Source organism: Somniosus microcephalus, chromosome 12 (genome assembly GCF_052327205.1).
Source record: "Somniosus microcephalus isolate GS21.2 chromosome 12, FLI_Smic_1.0, whole genome shotgun sequence".
Classification (NCBI taxonomy): domain Eukaryota; kingdom Metazoa; phylum Chordata; class Chondrichthyes; order Squaliformes; family Somniosidae; genus Somniosus; species Somniosus microcephalus.
In genome coordinates, this window is record NC_140998.1 from 168,101,926 (window position 1) to 168,123,206 (window position 21,281).

General features: G+C 49.4%; 1 protein-coding gene across 3 annotated transcripts in view; it reads right to left on the bottom strand.

Annotated features, from left to right (window-relative positions):
* ptgr2 (prostaglandin reductase 2) overlaps positions 1 to 21,281 on the bottom strand; it is a 75,740-nt gene that overhangs the window by 41,183 nt on the left and 13,276 nt on the right. For all 3 annotated transcript variants that reach the window (XM_086003813.1, XM_086003811.1, XM_086003812.1), the window contains 3 exons: positions 10,828 to 10,908; positions 6,214 to 6,332; positions 3,708 to 3,899 (listed from right to left, as the gene is read on the bottom strand). In XM_086003813.1, coding sequence (XP_085859939.1) covers positions 3,708 to 3,899; positions 6,214 to 6,332; positions 10,828 to 10,867 — 351 coding nt within the window. In that variant the 5' untranslated portion in view covers positions 10,868 to 10,908. Of the gene's footprint in view, positions 1 to 3,707; positions 3,900 to 6,213; positions 6,333 to 10,827; positions 10,909 to 21,281 lie in introns of those variants that run through there.

The window sequence follows — 21,281 nt, forward strand, 5'->3', positions numbered from 1 at the left end:
TCTTCGGGTTCCAGCGTCGCTCCATTCATGGGACGTCCCTACCATCATGGTTGGCAGATCCTGGCCCCGTGCTGCTCCGAAGATTCGTCCGATCCTCTAAGAGTGATCCCCTCATCGACGAAGTGGAACTGATGGATGTCAATCCCACATACGCGCACGTGCCGTACCCTGATGGCCGGGAATCCAGTGTCACTTTGGGATCTAGCTCCCTGCCCAACCGGTCCTATGGGCCCATTCGATAGTGGGATCCGTATTCATGACACCGATACCCTGCGCTCCTCTGAGGATGACGCCCTACCCGGGATGTCAAGGGATCTGCCAGCTATTCCGCCGGATCAACCCGGGGAACAGAGCACTCCCCGCGGGATGGCCACCCGAAGCCAGGACGCCGGTCAGTCACCGACTGCTGAGCAGGGTGAAGCCAGCTCTGCGCCGGTGGGGGCCCGCACCCAGAGCCACGATCTCCCCAGTCCCCTTCAGGTCGATCAAGGCGACACGGGCTCTGCCGGCCCGCACCAAGCGACCCAGGGACCAAAACACAGTCCGAGGAGACGTGCCTTCCCGCCTCCAACGGAGATCCAAACGACTGCGTCTATTCTTAGTCTAATTAGTTTGGTAGAAGGAAGCCGCCGGACTTCCAATCTTTCAGGCGGGAAGAATGACATGAATCTTGTCATTCATGTGAAAATGACTTATGTAATAATACTGGGCGGCCTGCTGGTGGCGCTGTCCAGGGAGAGTATAAAGACTCGGGCATGGGCACAGCTTGCTCAGGACATTCTTTAACAGGAACTAGTGAAGGACACAACTAGATCTCCATGTTGAAAAACAGTTGATTAAAGCCTTGTTTGATACTCAGGCCAAGTGCCTAGTAGTTTTCTTACATCAGCCTCCTTCTGTGCTGTGAGATTCTCTCTCTGATGGGACATCATACTTGTACAATAGAATTCAATGCCACATTAAGGGGAGTTCTATGCTAAAGGACTCTCTCACCAGTGGTATACTAATCAAAGAAAGCAGAAATTGTGATGCAAGAGACCCTAGATAGCTCTCTTTTTTTCTGGGATTTATCCGATCAATTCAGTAGAATACAGTTCTCTTTTAATAAAACGTGGAAGTCACCATGACAACAATGAAGTATTTTTGTCCATGATGTATTATGCTGTCAGCTTCTTTCTTAAAGAGTTGCCGATCACAGGGCTACAATTCATTTTGACTTCATAAAAGGGCTTGTTTCTGTGCTGAAACATTCAGCCCATCAATTCTTCACAGGTTCTTTTCTGCATAAGAAAACTAGGGGGGGGGGGGGCGGGGAGAAAGCGGGGTCTGTGGGAGAGAGAAGGGAAGAAGTTTTTTTGTTTTTTTATAAACACTGCGAGTTATGATGATCTGGAATGCTCTGCCTAAGAGTGGTGAAAGCAGATTCTACAGTAACTTTCAAAAGGGAATTGGATGAATGTGTGAAGGAAAAAAATTTGCAGGACTATGGGGGGGAAAAAGCGGGGTAGTAGGACTAATTGGATAGCTCTTTCAAAGAGCCGGCACAGGCACGCTGGGCCAAATGGCCTCCTTCTGTGCTGTATGATTCTATGGGGGCAAGATTTGGTCACGCCCCCTTTGGGGCGCTAACTTCGCTGGGGCACTACTTTTTAAGAGATCGGAGTGCCGGCAAAAGAACCCGGCACTCAAGAGAAGTGCCAGGCTCACAGAGCGCAGCCGGCACCCCGCCGGGGGGGGGGGGGGGGGGGGGGCGCTTCACAGGAGGCCGGGGACAGCAACGGGGGCAGGTGCTAGCAGGCGGCCAGCCACACAGGTCAGCCCCCCTAACCCTGTCGGACATAGCGTCCGGCAGTAAGTCAGGGGGCGCTACTGAAGATCGAGGCCGGGACGCTGCGCACAGCGATGACATCATCACCAGAGGCGCAGCACTAACGGTTATCGCTGCCGCTAACTATCGCAGAATTGCGCGGGAGGCGTTAGTGGCACCATGCCCAGGCGCCAGTTGCTTTGCGTCCCGTTAGCGCCCTCTCACACTCTCCCTATACACTTCCCTCTTTCTCAAGCAACTACCAAATTCCCTTTTGAAAGAATTTATGGATGTTTAGAATCATACAGCACAGAAGGAGGCCATTCGGCCCATGATGTCTGTGCCGGCTCTTTGAAAGAGCCATCCAATTGGTCCCACTCCCTGCTCTTTCCCCCATAGCCCTGCAAAATGTTCCTTATCAGGTATTTATCCAATTCCCTTTTGAAAGTTACTATTGAATCTGCTTCCACCACCCTTTCAGGCAGTGCATTCCAGATCACAACAACTTGCGCATAAAAATACACTTCTCATCCCCCCCTGGTTCTTTTGCCAATTATTTTAAATCAGTGTCCTCTGGTTCCCAACTTGTGGGACATGATTCCACATGTGTAAAAAGGTTAGGGTGACCTTCCTCTATGGGTGCTTGCTGGAAATCAGCATTTCCCAGGCACAAAGAGGAAAATTATGGCCATTTTATTTTTCTAACATTCTTGTTTCACCTTTTTTGAGATTATATCACAACTTGGTGCCTGCTAGTTATTGTCTCCCTGGCTATTGAAAAGAATCTACTGTAAATTTACATCATAACGTTCATAACCTGAAGGCCTTTATCTAATTACTCGTAACCATCTTAGCTCCAATGATAAAAGCCCATTTTAAAAAATGGAACATAGCACCAGGAGCTGGCCATTCAGCCCCTCGAGTCTGTTCCGCCATTCAATTAGATCATGGCCGATCCGTACCTCAACTCCATTAACCCGCATTTGCTCCATATCTCGACCCCTTTACCCAACAAAGATCCATCTATCTCGGTCCTGAAAATTTTCAATTGACCCCCAGCATCCACAACATTTTGGGGGAGAGAGTTCCAGATTTCCACCACCCTTTGTGTGAAGAAGTGCTTCCTGACATCACCCCTGAACGTCCTAGCTCTAATTTTAAGGTGAGGCCCTCTTGTTCTGGACTCCCCCACCAGAGGAAATAGTTTCTCTCTATCTACCCCATCGAATCCTTTAATCATCTTAAACACTTCAATCAGATCTCCCATAATCGTCTATACTTGGGGAATACAAGCCTGGTCTATGCAACCTGTCCTCATGATTTAACCCTCTAAACCCCGGTATCATTCTGGTGAATCGGCACTGCAGCCTCTCCAAGGCCAGTATATCCTTCCTGAGGTGCGGGGCCCAGAGCTGAACACAGTGCTCCAGATGGGGTCTGACCAAGGCTCTCTACAGCTGAAGCATTACTTCCTCACTTCTGTATTCCAGCCCCCTTGAGATGAAGGCCAATTAGCCTTTTTTGATTGCTTTTCGAAGCTGTCTACTGGCTTTGCTCTTCTACAGTCCCTAGTTTCTCACCATTTAGAAAATCCTATGATTTGTCTAGCTTGGATCCAATGAGAGAACTTAACCCCCAGCAGCAACAGTGAGACATCTGACAAGTAGTCATAGCAACAGACTTTTTAATACATTGCTACCAGTCCAGTTTACCTGGTAAAGATTTAATACTCAAGTTTTTTAAAGTTCAAAGTCAGCAATATAAATAAGATTAGCATATTTAAAATGTCATAACATTTTAAAATAGGGTTGAGCGAAGGGATTGAGGGTGGTAATAAATTAGCACAATGCTCTTAAACTTTGGCAAAGTATAACTGGACGTAACAAAATGACAAAACTACCTTGGTCAGGACCTTCCCATCCACAATGGCCTGTGACTGCCAAGGCCAGCTGAATGAAGTCACAACATCGCACTTCTGAAACTTCTGGTGTTTACTTTCTTCAACCACTCCCACTCCTCCGCCATCAACCACGCTGGACACTTGCCAGGGAAGCAGGTAGTTCACGCCGGTGTCTTCGTTCATCCTGCATCGCTGCCAAGATCAAATCAAAGCCAACTGTTAAACCCGGGATGCTAACGATTAATCAGATATCAGCTCAATGCATAGGAACATCAGAACAGGAGCAGGCCATTCAGCCCCGTCTCTTTGGACATCCACTGTTTTTAGCTTTTTACCATTTAGAAAATACCGTTCCATCCTTTTTAGGTCCAAAGTGGATGACCTCACATTTACCTACACTGAAATCCATTTGCCACAGTTTTGCCCATTCACTTTAATCTGTTAATATCTCTTAGTAATTTTATGCTTCCATCTGCACCGCTTACAATGCTGCCTATCTTTGTGTCGTCGCCAAACTTGGTTATGTGGCTCTCTACCCCATCATCTATGCAGATTGGAATAAAGAACAGAAAGAAAGGACACAGGAGGAGGCCATTCAGTCCATCGAGCCTGTTCCGCCATTCAATTAGATCATGGCTGATCTGCATATTAACTCCATCTACCTGCTTTGGTTCCATAACCCTTAACACCCTTGCCTAACAAAAATCTATCAATCTCAGTTTTGAAATTTTCCATTGACCCCCAGCCTCAACAGCTTTTTAGGGGAGAGAGTTCCAGATTTCCACTACCCTTTGTGTGAAGAAGTGCTTCCCGACATCACTCCCTGAACAGCCTGGCTCTAATTTTAAGGTTATGCCCCCTTGTTCTGGACTTATCCCACCAGCGGAATAGTTTCTCTCTATCTACCCTAACTTGCATTTATGTAGTGCCTTTTGCAACCTCAGAATGCCCCGAAGCAATCTGCACTCTCGCCTCCGAGTCAGGTGGTCATGGGTTCAAGCCCCACTCCAGAAACTTGAGCACATGATCTAGGCCGACACGCAGTGCAGTGTTGAGGGAGTGCTGCACTGTCGGAGGTGCTGTCTTACAGATGAGACGTTAAACCGAGGCCCCGTCTGCCCCCTCGACACTACTGAACGAAGAGCAGGGGAGTTCATTCAACACCTAAAACAGACGATCTATTCATGACCTCGGGACACCCCAAAGCATTTGCCTACACTGAAATCCATTTGCCACAGTTGTAACATAGGAAATGTGGCAGCCAATTTGCATACAGCAAGATCCCACAAACAGCAATGTGATAATTTTGAGGAAATATTTAAATAAAAACCACAAACTCTTGAAGCAAGACAGAAGAATGTTAAAGGGGAATCTCATTACAAATGTATATAAACATGAAGCGCGGTTATACAGGGCAAGCCCTGAATATAATACTTTAAAATTAGGCAGGATAATAGGTATCATTGAAAAACAAAATTAGATGGGACATCCAGAGGAACTTCTTCACACAAAGGCAGTTAAATGTTCGTCATGATCTGCTAGCCAGGTTAGTGAGGACGCTGACATCAGGGGCGGTTAATGCACAATTGTATGCTAGACAGGGGAGCTGGAATACAAGGGAGCACTTACGCAGTAAGTTGTTGTGATCTGGAATGCTCTGCCTGAAAGGGTGGTGGAAGCCGATTTAATAACTTTCAAAAGGGAATTGGATAAATACTTGAAAAGGAACATTTACAGGGCTATGGGGAAAGAGCAGGGAAGTGGGACTAGTTGGAGAGCTCTTTCAAAGAGCCAGCACAGGCACGATGGGCCAAATGGCCTCCTTCTGCACTGTATCATTCTATGTCTTATGTTCTTCTACACATTGCTTGTGCACTCTTGCAGCCTGACAATCCAAAAGGGTAGGAAAATGGCACACATGCACGCAGTCATGCACAATGGAATTTATGCTTGAGCGAACGAACGAACGGAGGGATGAATGACTGAATGATGCCAGTAGGACTGGCGTATACGAGTTCTTTCTTCTTGGTTTATTAAATAGTGGCAGTTTGTACTGTAAACATTATTGATTTACCTGTAAAATTTATTGTTGTATTTATATTGTTGACCATAAAGTTGTTTTTTGGGGCTTTATCCTTTTTATTGTGGTCAATGAATGTAATGGATTTACTATGTAACTGATGAGTTGTATAAGTACTGTTGTACTTGAATGTTAAATTTTTTTTTAAAAAGGACAACAGGTTATACCAAGCAAAAACGAAGAGTTACGAGATTGCCAGTCGGACTGGTGTGGAATTGTTTTTCACTATGGGTACCTGTATTGTTAATATTGTTGATTTGTCTGTAAAATTTATTACTGCATTTGTATTGTTAATCCTAAAGCTGTTTAGGCTTTGTCTTATTGTGGTTAATTAATGTAATGGATTTATCATGTAATTGATGAGTTGTAACAAGTATTACCAGATTTAAATAAAAGAGGCACAATCCAAAAGGGACATTTACTCACCATGTAAGGATCCACAGACAGGTACCTGGTGCAAACTTTCACCTGCCCCTCCTGCAAGTCTTCAGGCAGACTACCCTCTTCCACCCTAAAATTCTCAGCAACCGGCTCCCCATTCCTCCCTAAAGACAGTAGAAGCAAGAGGACACACAGTTACCCCTTTACTGATTACACCATGCCCCCGGCCTGATGGCTCGGTGAGTTTATCCAGCTTGATACAGAGCCATATAGATCATTGGCTATGATGGTTATAGTGGTTATGTTACTGGACTAATAATCCAAGGAACATAAATTAAAATCCCACCACGGCTGTTTGAGAATTTGAATTCAGTTTTTATAAAAAATCTGGAAATAAAAAGCTGGTATCGGTAAAAGTGACCATGAAGCTGTTGGATTGTCGTAAAAACCCAACTGGTTCACTAATGTCCCTTTCGGGAAGGAAATCTGCTGTCCTTACCCGGTCTGGCCTATATGTGACTCCAGTCCTACACCAACATGGTTGACTCTTAACTGCCCTCTGAAGTGGCCTAGCAAGTCCCTCAGTCAGTTGTACTATAGCTGGCAACAAATTCCAGCCTTGCCAGTGACGGCCACATCCCGAGAATTCATTTTTATTAAAATACAGATCAGGGTCGATACGTAGTTCTTGCTCAGTTAGCAGTAGGGATACAACAACTGGATGGGAGAAGCATGGTTCCTGGTCCTGATCGCGGTCCAATGGGCCCCCCCTCCACCCTCTGCTGGGACTGTGAACCTGGAGACACGAGTGGGCTTGTCTGTGATGCCCCCTCACACTCACAGGTGAAGGCTCACACATGAAGAATGCCCACAGACAAGATGCCAGAGGGTGGTTGTACACTAGCCTCTAAAAGAGGAATGGAACAGTTGCACCAGCAATAATGTGCACGGGTACAGAGACCAGTAACCATCAGTTCCAGCCCGTCTACGCTGCAAGGGTGCAACTGCAATTCTTACGCAGCAGATCATTCTACAATTCCACAAGTGGGTAGACATAGAGAAGATGTTTCCACTTGTGTGGGGAAGAGACCAAAAGTAGGGGCCATCAATATACAGGAAACTCTTCTTTTTATCCAGCACCGACGGGACCGGCGTGGTGCCGGTTTATCAAAAAGTCCGGATTACAGAGAGGTATAGTTAAAAGGTACGAGAGCTCCGTGCACAGCAACAAATCCAGGCTTCCCTGTTGCTTAGCAACAGCTGCAGGAACCCCGGCCACAGACCAAGCGTCCCTGTTGCTTAGCAACAAGTGCAGGAACCCCGATTACACAGCCACAGGTCCAGGAATGGCCACTAATATGAAGTAAAAACTTACCTGAACCTACTCCTGAATTTTGCCGGTTAACAGAGATTTCTGGTTATTTAGGTGCTGGTAAATCGAGAGTTTCCTGTAAGAGAGTCACTAATAAATCTAATAAGGAATTCAGGACAAACTTCTTTATCCAGAGAGTGGTTAGAATGTGGAACTTACTACCACGTGGAGTGGTTGAGGTGAATAGTATAGCGTTTAAGGGGAAGCTAGATAAACGCATGAGGGAGAAAGGAATAGAAGGATATGTTGACAGGGTGAGATGAAATAGGGTGGGAGGAGGCTCGTGTGGAGCATAAACACCAGCAGAGACCAGTTGGACCGAATGGCCTGTTTCTGTGCTGTACATTCGATGTAATCTACACACAACCTTGGCTCTGGATCCAGATTACTACACTGCAACATCAAGTTGCTGTTTAAATGGACACTAAATCGGCTAAAATGTGTACATTTTACTATTTTTTAAATTTGGCAAAAGAACCAGGGGGTAGATGAGGGGAATTTTTTTTTAATGCAGCGAGTTGTTGTGATCTGGAATGCGCTGCCTGACAGGGTGGTGGAGGCAGATTCAATAGTAACTTTCAAAAAAGAATTGGATAAATACTTGAAGGGTGAAAATCTGCAGGGCTACGGGGCAAGAGCGGGGGTAGTGGGACTAATTGGAGAGCTCTTTCAAAGAATCAGAACAGTCACAATGGGCCGAATGGCCTCCTTCTGTGCTACATGACTCGATGTGGTGTAAACAGAAAACCTGCTGCACATTTACTTGATACTGTATTCATCGAATGGAGCTCTGTCCCCAGAGCTCACCAGGCAGGTCAGGTCCGCCCACTAGATACATAAATACCATATCCTCCACTAAATAAAGACCATTGCTGTGCTAATTAACCTCTCTCTCCATCAACACCTTTCTCTATTTTAAATCTCTACCACTTTAGTTATTGCTTCTCTGATCTTTCCACTTCCTCTCAACTTCCAAATACGCTGGATTTCCTGTTCTTGCGCCTCCCTATATCACACTGTGCTGAGATCAAAACTCATTGTACTGTTCCTACTTATTCTTTTCCTGACCTTCAAAACTGTATCAGTTCCTATCTCCCTCCGTTCCGCCTCCCTCTCCCAGGCTTTTAAAACCGACATTGGTCTCACCTAAGTGCTCGATTTATCTCCTCCTTTACTTGACTGCACTCTGAGCCTTGGACCTTTATCTACACTGCCAGATAGCATATCTTTCACCAGCATCTACTGCCATTGCCTCTTCAATCCATTGTCTTTAAAGCATACAGGTTACATAACTACATTACTGAAAGAAAGACTTGCATTTATATAGCACCTTTCGCAGCCTCAGCACATTCCAAGGCGCTTCACAATGAAGTACTTTACAAGTGTAGGAAACATGGCACACCAAGGTCCCACAACAGGAATGAGATATTGACCTGGTCCTCTGTATTAGTGATGTTGGTTGAGGGATAAATATTGGCGAGGACACTGGGGAGAACTCCCCTGCTCTTCTTTGAAATAGTGGCCGTGGGATCTTTTACATTCACCTGAGAGGGCAGACGGGGCCTCGGTTTAACGTCTCATCCGAAAGACAGCACCTCAGATAGTGTAGCACTCCCTCAGTACTGCAGTGGGAGTCTCAGCCTAGATTATGTGCTCAAGTCTCTGGAGTGGGACTTGAACCCACAACCTTCTGACTCAGAGGGGAGTGTACCACTGGGTCCCAGCTGACACCTTAGGAAGGAGGACACGAATTGCAGTTACACTGAGCTCTGCCAATGCCACATACAGTGAGTTACTTTATGAAGTGCAAGGACTGTTATGTAGGCAAATACAGCAACCATTCTGTGCACAAAACAGCACGGAGGTGAATGACCAGGTGACATTGGTTGAGGAAGGGATGTCGGCCAGGTTACCGGGAGAACTCCTTGCTATTCCACCACGTGGGGGGATTCAGCATAATGGATCATCTGAAGGATGTCACTCCTCACAGTGTAACACTCCCTCTGTACTGCACCGTACTGTCAGTTTAGATTACATGTTCTAACTGAACCAATCACCCTGATCTTGTGTCAGAAAAATATCCCCAAAAATCTAGGCTGGCACTCCAGCGCAGGGCTGAGGGAGTGCCGCACTGTCGGAGGTGCCGTCTTTCAGAAGAGGCATTGAACTGAGGCACCGTCTGCTCTCTCGGGTGGATGTAAAAGATCCCACGGCACTATTTTGAAGAAGAGCAGAGTTCTCCCCGGTGTCCTGGCCAATATTTATCCCTCAATTAGCATCACTAAAACACTGCTGTTTGTGGGAGCTTGCTGTGCGCAAATTAGCTGTCACGTTTCCTACATTAGAACAGTCAAGTCTTTCTTTCTTTCATGTTTTCCAAGTGGAGTTCAGCACCTAAAACTAGACAATAGCAGTTGTAAAAAACCGACAGCAGTAATAGCGTCAAGAGTTGAAACTTTAATGCTGAAAACTCAAAACTGCAAAACAAAATTTAAAATGGGACCCATTACAATATAGCAAATTGTGGTTGCTTGTGTGAAAGGCTGTTAAATTATCTTTATTCTAATTCCTTGAGTATTAAGGCCTCATCCATGCCTTTGTTACCTCTAAACTTGACTATTCCAATACTCTCCTGGCCGGCCTCCCATGTTCTACCCCCCCGCCACCCCGTAAACTTGAGGTCATCCAAAACTCGGCTGCCCGTGTCCTAACTTGCACCAAGTCCCGTTCACCCATCGCCCGTGCGCGCTGACCTACATTGGCTCCCGATTAAACAATGCCTCGATATTAAAATTCTCATCCTCATTTTCAAATCCCTCCACGGCCTCATCCCTCCCTATCTCTGTAACCGCCTCCAGCCCCACAACCATCCAAGATCTCTGCGTTCCTCAAACTCTGGCCTCTTGAGCATCCCTGATTTTAATCACTCCACCATCTGTGGCCGTGCCTCCAGCTGCCTTGGCCCAAAGCTCTGGAATTCCCTCCCTAAACCTCTCTCTCCTCCATTGTGATGCTCCTTGAAACCTACCTCTTTGACCAAGCTTTTGGTCACCTGCCCTAATATCACCTTCTTTGGCTCAGTGTCAATTTTCTGTCCGATTACACTCTCGTGAAGCACCTGGAGATGTTTTACTATTTTAAAAGAGCTCTAGCACTACAGGTTGTAGTAGTTTTAACCCAGTCTAAGTCATCGTTAATTCCCTGTATAAAATTTAATACATTAAGTAAATCTTACATCAAATTGCTATCATGGAAGCAAATTAATGTGTTGCTAAAATGACACTCACCGGGTCGAGAGTTTAATACAACTCGCTGAACCAACGCCATTCGTGAAGTGAAAGCCCGATCACAGTATAATAACCGTTGACCTGGGGAAATGAGACGCAGTTTGGTTTTAGAAGAGGTCTGTAAAATAGCAGAATTGGATGTACATCGGCAGTAAAAAAAACTGGTTTAAACGTTGTCCTTTTTCTCTCACTACTTTGTGCCCACTCCCCAACTGAGAGAGTCGATGGACAGCTTATTCTTCTCTACTTCAGTTACGTGGAGGGACTAAAGAAGCTGGGGATGTTCGCCTTAGACCAACCAAGATTTAATAGAGGTGTTCAAAATTACAAAGGGCTTTGATCGAGTAAATCAGGGGAAACTGTTTCCAGTGGCAGGAGGGTCGGCAACCAGAGGACACGGATGAATCAGAAGGGAGATGAGAAGAATTATTATTATTATTTTTTTTTTTCCACACAGTGAGTTGTTGTGGTCTGGAACGCACTGCCTGAAAGGGCGGTGGAAGCAGATTCAATAATAACTTTCAAAAGGGAATTGAATAAATACTTGAAAAGGAAACATTTACAGGGCCATGGGGGGGAAAGAGCAGGGAGTGCGACTAATTGGATAGCTCTTTCAAAGATGGGCCGAATGGCCTCCTTCTCTGCTGCACGACTCCAAAGTCTCTGAAAGTTATTTATTTCAGCGTATGCACACTCTGCATACAATTCCAGCCATCATGGCGGCCTCATCATCAGCAGCATGCAAAGCCCGTAGGCTCCCACATAGATTGGTTGGCAGGCATGGTTTGCGTTTGTTCGCAAGGACATTTTGTGTCATCACAAAGACCAGGCAGGTGAAGATTTGAGGCGCACTGTTCCTGTCCAGTTCACAAGCGGTCGAGAAGCGCTCTGCTATGTTATAGTCGGTTGAATCTCTGCTAGTCCCGTCCTGTAACAGATGGCAGGACCCGCACTCCAGTTATCTCCTCTGCTGCCCTGAAGAAGCTGTAGGCCTCAACAGCCCGTAAAAGGTCAAGGATTGGTATGGGGTTCCCACATCCCTAAATACATAACCTATTCCCCATTCCCGCCTATGCCACAGCACAACAGAATTCCAGTGAGCCAGCCCACAGAGGATCCCAGCTGTGATCCTTGGCTGGAGTTAGCTGATCTTTAGTGAGGTTGCGGCAAGTGGCCTCAGTATTCCTGATCCCAAAGCTCTTCACAGCCAATGAAATATTTCTGAAGTGGAGTCACTGTTGTAATGTAGGAAATGCAGCAGCCAATTGGCACAGCAAGATCCCACAAACAGCAATAAGATAATTGACCAGATAATCTGTTTTAGTGATGTTGGTTGAGGGATAAATATTGGCCAGGACACCAGGGATAACTCCCCTACTCAATAGTGCCATGGGATCCTTTATAACCACCTGAGGGGGCAGACGGGGCCTCAGTTTAACGTCTTGCTTCTGACTCAGAGGCAAGACTGTGACCAGCTGAGCCACAGCTGACACTGATGTGAAAGTACTAACCACAAACTTACCTTCTTTAACAAGAGAGTTCTAAAAAGAAACACTCAGTTTGATCTGCAGTGGGTTATTTAGATGGGGTACACTACTGGGGTCAAATTATACTCTTTATAGTGTTCCTGTTTTACACAAAGGTGTCCTTTCCACACAGGCCAGAAAGCATGGAGGGTCAAATCCCAGACTCAATGGAGTTACATAGAACATACAGCTCAGAAACAGCCCCCCCACACGAGCCTCCGACACCCTACTTCATAGATCAGACGATCCTCCTATTCATTTCTCCCTCATGTGCTTATCTCGCTTCCCCTTAAGTTGGCTGCTCTGTACTACAATTGGCCTCAGCACCCCAGTGAAATACACAGACGAGGCACCATGAAGCAGACCTCAGCTCCTTGCTGGGGCCAGTGCCCCGAGGGTCAGAGCTCTCCAGAGCCGCCTGGTAACTGGCTGCTGGAGCAAGGTCCTCCTGCAGCAGGCTGGCCACTGGAGATTGACAGCTGAACATCTGGGGCACAGGGGGGGCCGAGGGCTGGGGTCCTTGGCTTGTTGAGGGGCAGAGATTCCCGCAGCCAGTGCTCCTCCTGCTCAGTTGGCAACACTGTTACGGTGTCAATGTTGGCGACGGTCACTTTGCGTCAATGTCGGCGGCGGTCACTTTGCGTCAATGTCGGCGGCGGTCACTTTGCGTCAATGTCGGCGGCGGTCACTTTGTGTCCGTGTGTCCCGAGGGGACAGACCCTCTCCCGGGGAGCAGGCCGCCAGCGCCCGGGACACTCGCACTCTTTTTTTCTTCACCGCTTTGACCCTGCAAATTCCTCGCCTGCACCCTGGCTCACTCAGCCACGGAGCGATAACAACAGCGCAGAGCGCCGACTTCTTAAAGGGACAATGCTCCAGCTCAAGGGGGTGGGGGGGGGTTCTTAAAGGGGCAATGCTCCAGCTCAGGGGGGGGGGGGGGGGTGGGTTCTTAAAGAGGCAATACTGCTGCTTGAGTGGGGAACATTCTTAAAGGGGTAATACCCAGATAAGGCCCCTTCTGTCCTCTCAGGTGAATGTAAATGGTGCCATGGCACTATCAAAGAAGAGCGGGGGAGTTTTCCCCAGTGTCCTGACCAATATCTATCCCTCAACTAACATCACTAAAAACAGATTATCTGGTCGTTATCTCATTGCTGTGTACAAAATTGTCTGTCATGTTTCCTACAGTACAACCATGACTACACTTCAAAAAGTACTTCACTGACTGTAAAGTGCTTTCGGACATCCTGAGGTTGTGAAAGGCGCTATATAAATGCAAGTTTTTTCTTTCTATATGTTAGCCCAGGAAATCTGGCTGTTAAACCCAGACAACACAAGCCTACTTATGCTTAGATTTCCTTGGATTTCTGGTTTATCTTATTTGAAATTTGGGGTCCTAATGGTTTGAAAAAGGGCTATTTATTGCACTTTTGGCTCATTGGCAGATAAATCCTCAATCAGAACACCAAGCTTCATTAGTGTCAGCTGCTTGAGATAACGGCAAACCAATAGGACCTTGGACTGAAAAATTATGGCCGGAATTTTCTGGGGTCCGTGCGGGCGGGAATGGAGACGGGTCGGCTGGGAAACTTGAAAAAAGTCGAGCGGGTTGGGAACCCGCCGCCATCCCACCCCCACGCGCCTTTCCCTTGGGCGAGTTGCTGGTGCGGCAGAGACCCGACCAGCAGAGGCGGGCGACCTAATTGAAATTATAAGCTTGTTTTCAGACAGTTAAGAGCCCTTTTCCCCCCCTACATTTCAAATTTCCCTGCATGGCCATGGGATTCACGCAGCTCGGGAACCACGTCTGTCAACCTGAGGCGGGAGTTCAGTGGCCATTGCTCCAGCTGATTAGTTGACAGCATCAAATGTAGTATAAAAACTCCCACCTGACAGCTGATCACTTTCCTCAGGCAGAAGCTGTTGCTGACTACATTCCCAGCACAGATTGAGCTTTCTACAGGCGACAGGTCTTTCCAGTAAAGTCTCCATCCAGTGTCACCGCATTGGAAGAACCTCTCTCACCACTGACAGACTGCTTCTGTCATCTCTACTTGACCTGCCATCTATTCCATCAGCATGGGTGCCGTTTATACTGTCTCACCTTGGTCCTCAGAATCAAACCACGATGGGCCCCAACACCAGCAGCACCAACAACCTTCGCCTCAATGCCCTAATGCTGCACAGGACAGAGGGCATCAGCGCAGGGCTGCATTGCGCCGGAGGCGGTACCCCCAACACAGGCAGAGGATGAGCTTCCACAACATGACTCAGCAGCAGTGCCACAGGAGGCTCAGGCTATCGCGCCAGGTCATCGCAGACATTTGCACATTGCTGCAGCAAGACCGGCAGCCCAGAGGAGCGGGTGGACACGCCTTACCAGTGGCGGTCAGTCACCAGTGCCCTTAACTTCTTCGCCTCAGGTTCCTTCCAGGGATCTGCAGCAGACATTTGTGGCATCTCGCAGTCGGCCGTCCACAGATGTATCACATGGGTCACCGATGCCCTCTTTGACAAGTCAGCCAATTATATCAACTTTGCCACTGATGAAGCCTGTGACTGAGCGAGAGCTCGGCTTTGCCACTCTGGCTGGCTTCCCACGGGTGCAGGGCATCATCGACTGCACACGTGTGGCCATCAGGGCACCCCATCATAACCCAGGAGTCTTTGTCAACCGCAAGGGCATCCACTCCCTCAATGTGCAGCTGGTCTGCAACTATAGGGCGATCATCATGCATGTGTGTGCCAAATTCCCTGGCAGCTGCCATGACTCTTTTGTCCTGCGCCAGTCCATCCTCCCTCAGCTCTTCGCTCCTCCAAACAGACTTTCCGGCTGGCTGCTATCCACTGAAAATTGGCTCATGACACCCTTGAGGAGGTCAAGTACTGAGGCCGAGGAGAGATATAATGAAAGCCACATTTCCACTAGATGTGTCATGGAGCAGACAATCGGCATGCTCAAAATGCGCTTCAGATGCCTTGACAGATCTGGAGGAGCCCTTCAGTACACACCAGCCAGGGTCTCCAGAATCATCGTGGTCTGCTGCACCCTGTACAACATAGTGCAGCAGCGAGGATTAGCGCTGCATGAGGAGCAAGGCACTGAGTGCACAGCCTCTTCAGAGGAGGAGGAGGAGCATTAGCTGGAAGACAAGGAGGAGCAGGAGGAACCTGCTGTCCAGATGCTGTCTTGCTCACTTGTGACGGACCTGGTGACAACACGACTATCTCGTGTGGGGCCCACCAAGGTGTGCGTCTCTGCGCTGGTGCTGCGTACGCTTATGTCTGGTGATGCTGCACCCTCAGAGGCTGGAGGGTCCTCTGAGGAGTCTTCCTCTTCCTCCTAGACAGTGGGAGGGCGGGGGGTCTCTTGATGGACCTGTGGGAGAGTGAAGAGATGAGTTAGATAGGTCATATGTAGATTGGGTGCAGATACCATTATGCACATGACGACCATTCAGTGGCTGCTGATATATGAGTGACTGTTGTATGCCATGTGGCTGTATGATATGTAATTCTGTCACCAGGTTGCCGAGATGTCCCCCTCTCTCCACCTCCCAGCTCCAACTACTCAGCCACTCCCGACAGCTCTAATGCAGCTTCCTCTGCAGTTGCGAGGGTCACCATTGATGGGGTTCCATCGCCAGTTCTCCCCCTCACTCTTATTGTGGGCTCTCTTTTCCTGCAAGGAGGGAAAGACAAGGTGGTTGAGTTAGAGTGGTGGAATGAGTGTAAGGAATGGATGGGTTACATTTGTAGAGGGTGACTATGATGGAGTGGGGTGGTAATTCCAAGTGGCCTCCTTGTGTGTTGTTAGTTGGTAGGATTGCACTAGGATGAGGGCGAGTGTGAGGGGTGCCTAGTGAGATGGGGATGTGATAATGTAGATAGAGAGGGATGGAAGAAGGTGCAAGGTATGTTGGTGCGAGTAAGGATGTGCAGGAGTCGGGTTGGGAAGGCAGAGTGATGGGGATGTGATGAGAGGCATAGCAGGATGATGGCGAGTGTGGCTTTGGACTCACCTCTCCTGACCTAACAAGATCATCGAAACGTTTGTGGCACTGCACCCAGGTCCTCCTGACCACATCCCTGCCATTGATCTCCTCTGCTATTTGGAGCCAGGCTGTTTTGGTCTCCTGGGGAGGTCTCTTCCGGCCATCAGCGGGGAAGAGGACCTCCCTGCGTGCTCTGACTCCCCCCACAAGCATATGGAGGGAGTCATCGGAGAGCCTGGGTGCCACCCTCTGCCTCTGTGCAGTCACCTTTGGTGGTCTGGGCAGCAGTGGAGTTGCGCCATGCAGTGCCTGCACTATCCGAGATGAACCTTCAAATATCCTGGCTGAAAACGCGTCATGGGTGACACCATTTAATTGGGCCGGGTAACGTGCAGGGCGGGCTTAACAGGCCCTATTAACGTAAAGTCGTTGTGGAGCGGGATGGAACCAGCAACGGGGTCGCGATCCGCCATGGCAGCCGCCCGCACCAGGCAGGGAAAATTCCGGCCTATATTTCCTCTGGTGGGGGAAATCCAAAAAAGGGTGCACAATCTTAAAATTCAAGCCAGGCCATTCAGGAGTTAAACCAGGAAGCACTTTCACACAAACGGTAGTGGAAATCTGGAACTCTCTCTCCCAAGAGGCTGTGGGTGCTGGGGGTCAATTCGACCTTTCACCTCTGAGATTTCTGTTAGTTAAGGGTATCAAGCGATATGGAGCAAAGGCAGATAAATGTTGAGGTGCAGATCAGCCATGATCTCTTCTCTTCTTAGGCAGTCCCTCGGGAACCAAGGAGGACTTGCTTCCACATTAAAATTGAGTTCCCCGGTGACTGATGAGTCCAATGCAGGACCTACAGTCTCTGTCACAGGTGGGGCAGACAGTGGTTGAAGGGGTTGAACGGTGGAACAGGCTCGAGGGGCTGAATGGCCTCCTCCTGTTCCTATGTGTGACCTGAGGCTCTGGAGAATGAACCTGTGTGTCCTCTGAAGACAAAAGCTTGGAGTCCCCTGTTGTTACCCAGCAGGCCCTTGGGGGAGCTGGGCTGTTGTTTCTGATGGCCCTCAATCCCAGAAGCCTGGCATTTAATTCTTCTATTCCCAGTGCTAGGACTGCAAGAATGTTAAGTGACGGAGTCCAAAACAAGGGACCATAAATAGAAGATAGTCACTAATAAATCCAATAGGGAATTCAGGAGAAACTTCTTTACCCAGAGTGGCGAGAATGTGGAACTCACTACCACAGGAAGTGGTTGAGGCGAATAGCGTAGATACATTTTAGGGGAAGCTAGGTAAGTACATGAGGGAGAAAGGAATAGAAGTATATGCTGATAGGGTGAGAGGAGGCTCGTGTGGAGCATAAACACCAGCAGAGACCAGCTGGGCCGAACAGCCTGTTGCTGTACTGTAAATTCTATGTAATAGCACACATTGACTGCAGTTAACATTGGATAGCAATGGTGAATACGAACATACTGGACTGCAGCTGTTATTGATTCATCGTGTGGGTGTGTGTGTCCTTCCCATTCTATTACAAATTCCCATTATTCCACTGCACAATGGGGATGAATGTATGTAAAGAGTCCCTGCACATTAGTCCCCGCACCTCTGCTGACCTTCTGCAGTGTGTATATATAGCCCTTCAGGGTGTCCCTGTCTCATTCTGGGGCAGTGAAGCTAGCCCAGAAGCAGAGCGACAACCAAGCATCCCCAACTGTGGCTATGGTGTAAAACGGGCGATATCAAATTAACCGGCATTAAACACCCGCTCGATCTTCCTTGCGATTAAACTGGATGCAGGTGAACAACGGGCGGGTGTGTAACGGGAGGTCAGTGAACAACGGGCGGGTGTATAACGGGAGGTCAGTGAACAACGGGCGGGTGTGTAACGGGAGGTCAGTGAACAACGGGCGGGTGTGTAACGGGAGGTCAGTGAACAACAGGCGGGTGTATAACGGGAGGTCAGTGAACAACGGGCGGGTGTATAACGGGAGGTCAGTGAACAACGAGCGGGTGTATAACGGGAGGTCAGTGAACAACGAGCGGGTGTATAACGGGAGGTCAGTGAACAACGAGCGGGTGTATAACGGGAGGTCAGTGAACAACGGGCGGGTGTATAACGGGAGGTGAACAATGGGCGGGTGTATAACGGGAGGTCAGTGAACAACGGGCGGGTGTGTAACGGGAGGTCAGTGAACAACGGGCGGGTGTATAACGGGAGGTCAGTGAACAACGGGCGGGTGTATAACGGGAGGTCAGTGAACAACGGGCGGGTGTATAACGGGAGGTCAGTGAACAACGGGCGGGTGTGTAACGGGAGGTCAGTGAACAACGGGCGGGTGTGTAACGGGAGGTCAGTGAACAACGGGCGGGTGTATAACGGGAGGTGAACAATGGGCGGGTGTATAACGGGAGGTCAGTGAACAATGGGCGGGTGTTTAACGGGAGGTCAGTGAACGGGCGGGTGTATAACGGGAGGTCAGTGAACAATGGGCGGGTGTGTAACAGGAGGTGAACAACGGGCGGGTGTATAACGGGAGGTCAGTGAACAACGAGCGGGTGTATAACGGGAGGTCAGTGAACAACGGGCGGGTGTGTAACGGGAGGTCAGTGAACAACGGGCGGGTGTGTAACGGGAGGTCAGTGAACAACGGGCGGGTGTGTAACGGGAGGTGAACAATGGGCGGGTGTGTAACGGGAGGTCAGTGAACAACGGGCGGGTGTGTAACGGGAGGTCAGTGAACAACGGGCGGGTGTGTAACGGGAGGTCAGTGAACAACGGGCGGGTGTGTAACGGGAGGTCAGTGAACAACGGGCGGGTGTATAACGGGAGGTGAACAATGGGCGGGTGTATAACGGGAGGTCAGTGAACAACGGGCGGGTGTGTAACGGGAGGTGAACAATGGGCGGGTGTATAACGGGAGGTCAGTGAACAATGGGCGGGTGTATAACGGGAGGTCAGTGAACAACGGGCGGGTGTATAACGGGAGGTGAACAACGGGCGGGTGTATAACGGGAGGTCAGTGAACAACGGGCGGGTGTGTAACGGGAGGTCAGTGAACAACGGGCGGGTGTGTAACGGGAGGTCAGTGAACAACGGGCGGGTGTGTAACGGGAGGTCAGTGAACAACGGGCGGGTGTGTAACGGGAGGTCAGTGAACAACGGGCGGGTGTGTAACGGGAGGTGAACAATGGGCGGGTGTATAACGGGAGGTCAGTGAACAACGGGCGGGTGTGTAACGGGAGGTCAGTGAACAACGGGCGGGTGTGTAACGGGAGGTCAGTGAACAACGGGCGGGTGTATAACGGGAGGTCAGTGAACAACGGGCGGGTGTATAACGGGAGGTCAGTGAACAATGGGCGGGTGTGTAACGGGAGGTCAGTGAACAACGGGCGGGTGTGTAACGGGAGGTCAGTGAACAACGGGCGGGTGTATAACGGGAGGTGAACAATGGGCGGGTGTATAACGGGAGGTCAGTGAACAATGGGCGGGTGTATAACGGGAGGTCAGTGAACAACGGGCGGGTGTGTAACGGGAGGTCAGTGAACAATGGGCGGGTGTGTAACAGGAGGTGAACAACGGGCGGGTGTATAACGGGAGGTCAGTGAACAACGGGCGGGTGTATAACGGGAGGTCAGTGAACAACGGGCGGGTGTATAACGGGAGGTCAGTGAACAACGGGCGGGTGTGTAACGGGAGGTCAGTGAACTACGGGCGGGTGTGTAACGGGAGGTCAGTGAACAACGGGCGGGTGTGTAACGGGAGGTCAGTGAACAACAGGCGGGTGTATAACGGGAGGTGAACAATGGGCGGGTGTATAACGGGAGGTCAGTGAACAACGGGCGGGTGTATAACGGGAGGTGAACAATGGGCGGGTGTGTAACGGGAGGTCAGTGAACAATGGGCGGGTGTATAACGGGAGGTCAGTGAACAATGGGCGGGTGTGTAACGGGAGGTCAGTGAACAATGGGCGGGTGTGTAACGGGAGGTCAGTGAACAACGGGCGGGTGTGTAACGGGAGGTCAGTGAACAACGGGCGGGTGTATAACGGGAGGTGAACAATGGGCGGGTGTATAACGGGAGGTCAGTGAACAATGGGCGGGTGTGTAACGGGAGGTCAGTGAACAATGGGCGGGTGTGTAACGGGAGGTCAGTGAACAACGGGCGGGTGTGTAACGGGCGGGTGTATAACGGGAGGTGAACAATGGGCGGGTGTATAACGGGAGGTCAGTGAACAACGGGCGGGTGTGTAACGGGAGGTGAACAATGGGCGGGTGTATAACGGGAGGTGAACAATGGGCGGGTGTATAACGGGAGGTCAGTGAACAATGGGCGGGTGTATAACGGGAGGTCAGTGAACAACGGGCGGGTGTATAACGGGAGGTCAGTGAACAATGGGCGGGTGTATAACGGGAGGTCAGTGAACAACGGGCGGGTGTATAACGGGAGGTGAACAATGGGCGGGTGTGTAACGGGAGGTGAACAACGGGCGGGTGTGTAACGGGAGGTCAGTGAACAATGGGCGGGTGTATAACGGGAGGTGAACAATGGGCGGGTGTATAACGGGAGGTCAGTGAACAACGGGCGGGTGTGTAACGGGAGGTGAACAATGGGCGGGTGTATAACGGGAGGTGAACAATGGGCGGGTGTATAACGGGAGGTCAGTGAACAATGGGCGGGTGTATAACGGGAGGTCAGTGAACAACGGGCGGGTGTATAACGGGAGGTCAGTGAACAATGGGCGGGTGTATAACGGGAGGTCAGTGAACAACGGGCGGGTGTATAACGGGAGGTGAACAATGGGCGGGTGTGTAACGGGAGGTGAACAACGGGCGGGTGTGTAACGGGAGGTCAGTGAACAATGGGCGGGTGTATAACGGGAGGTGAACAACGGGCGGGTGTATAACGGGAGGTCAGTGAACAACGGGCGGGT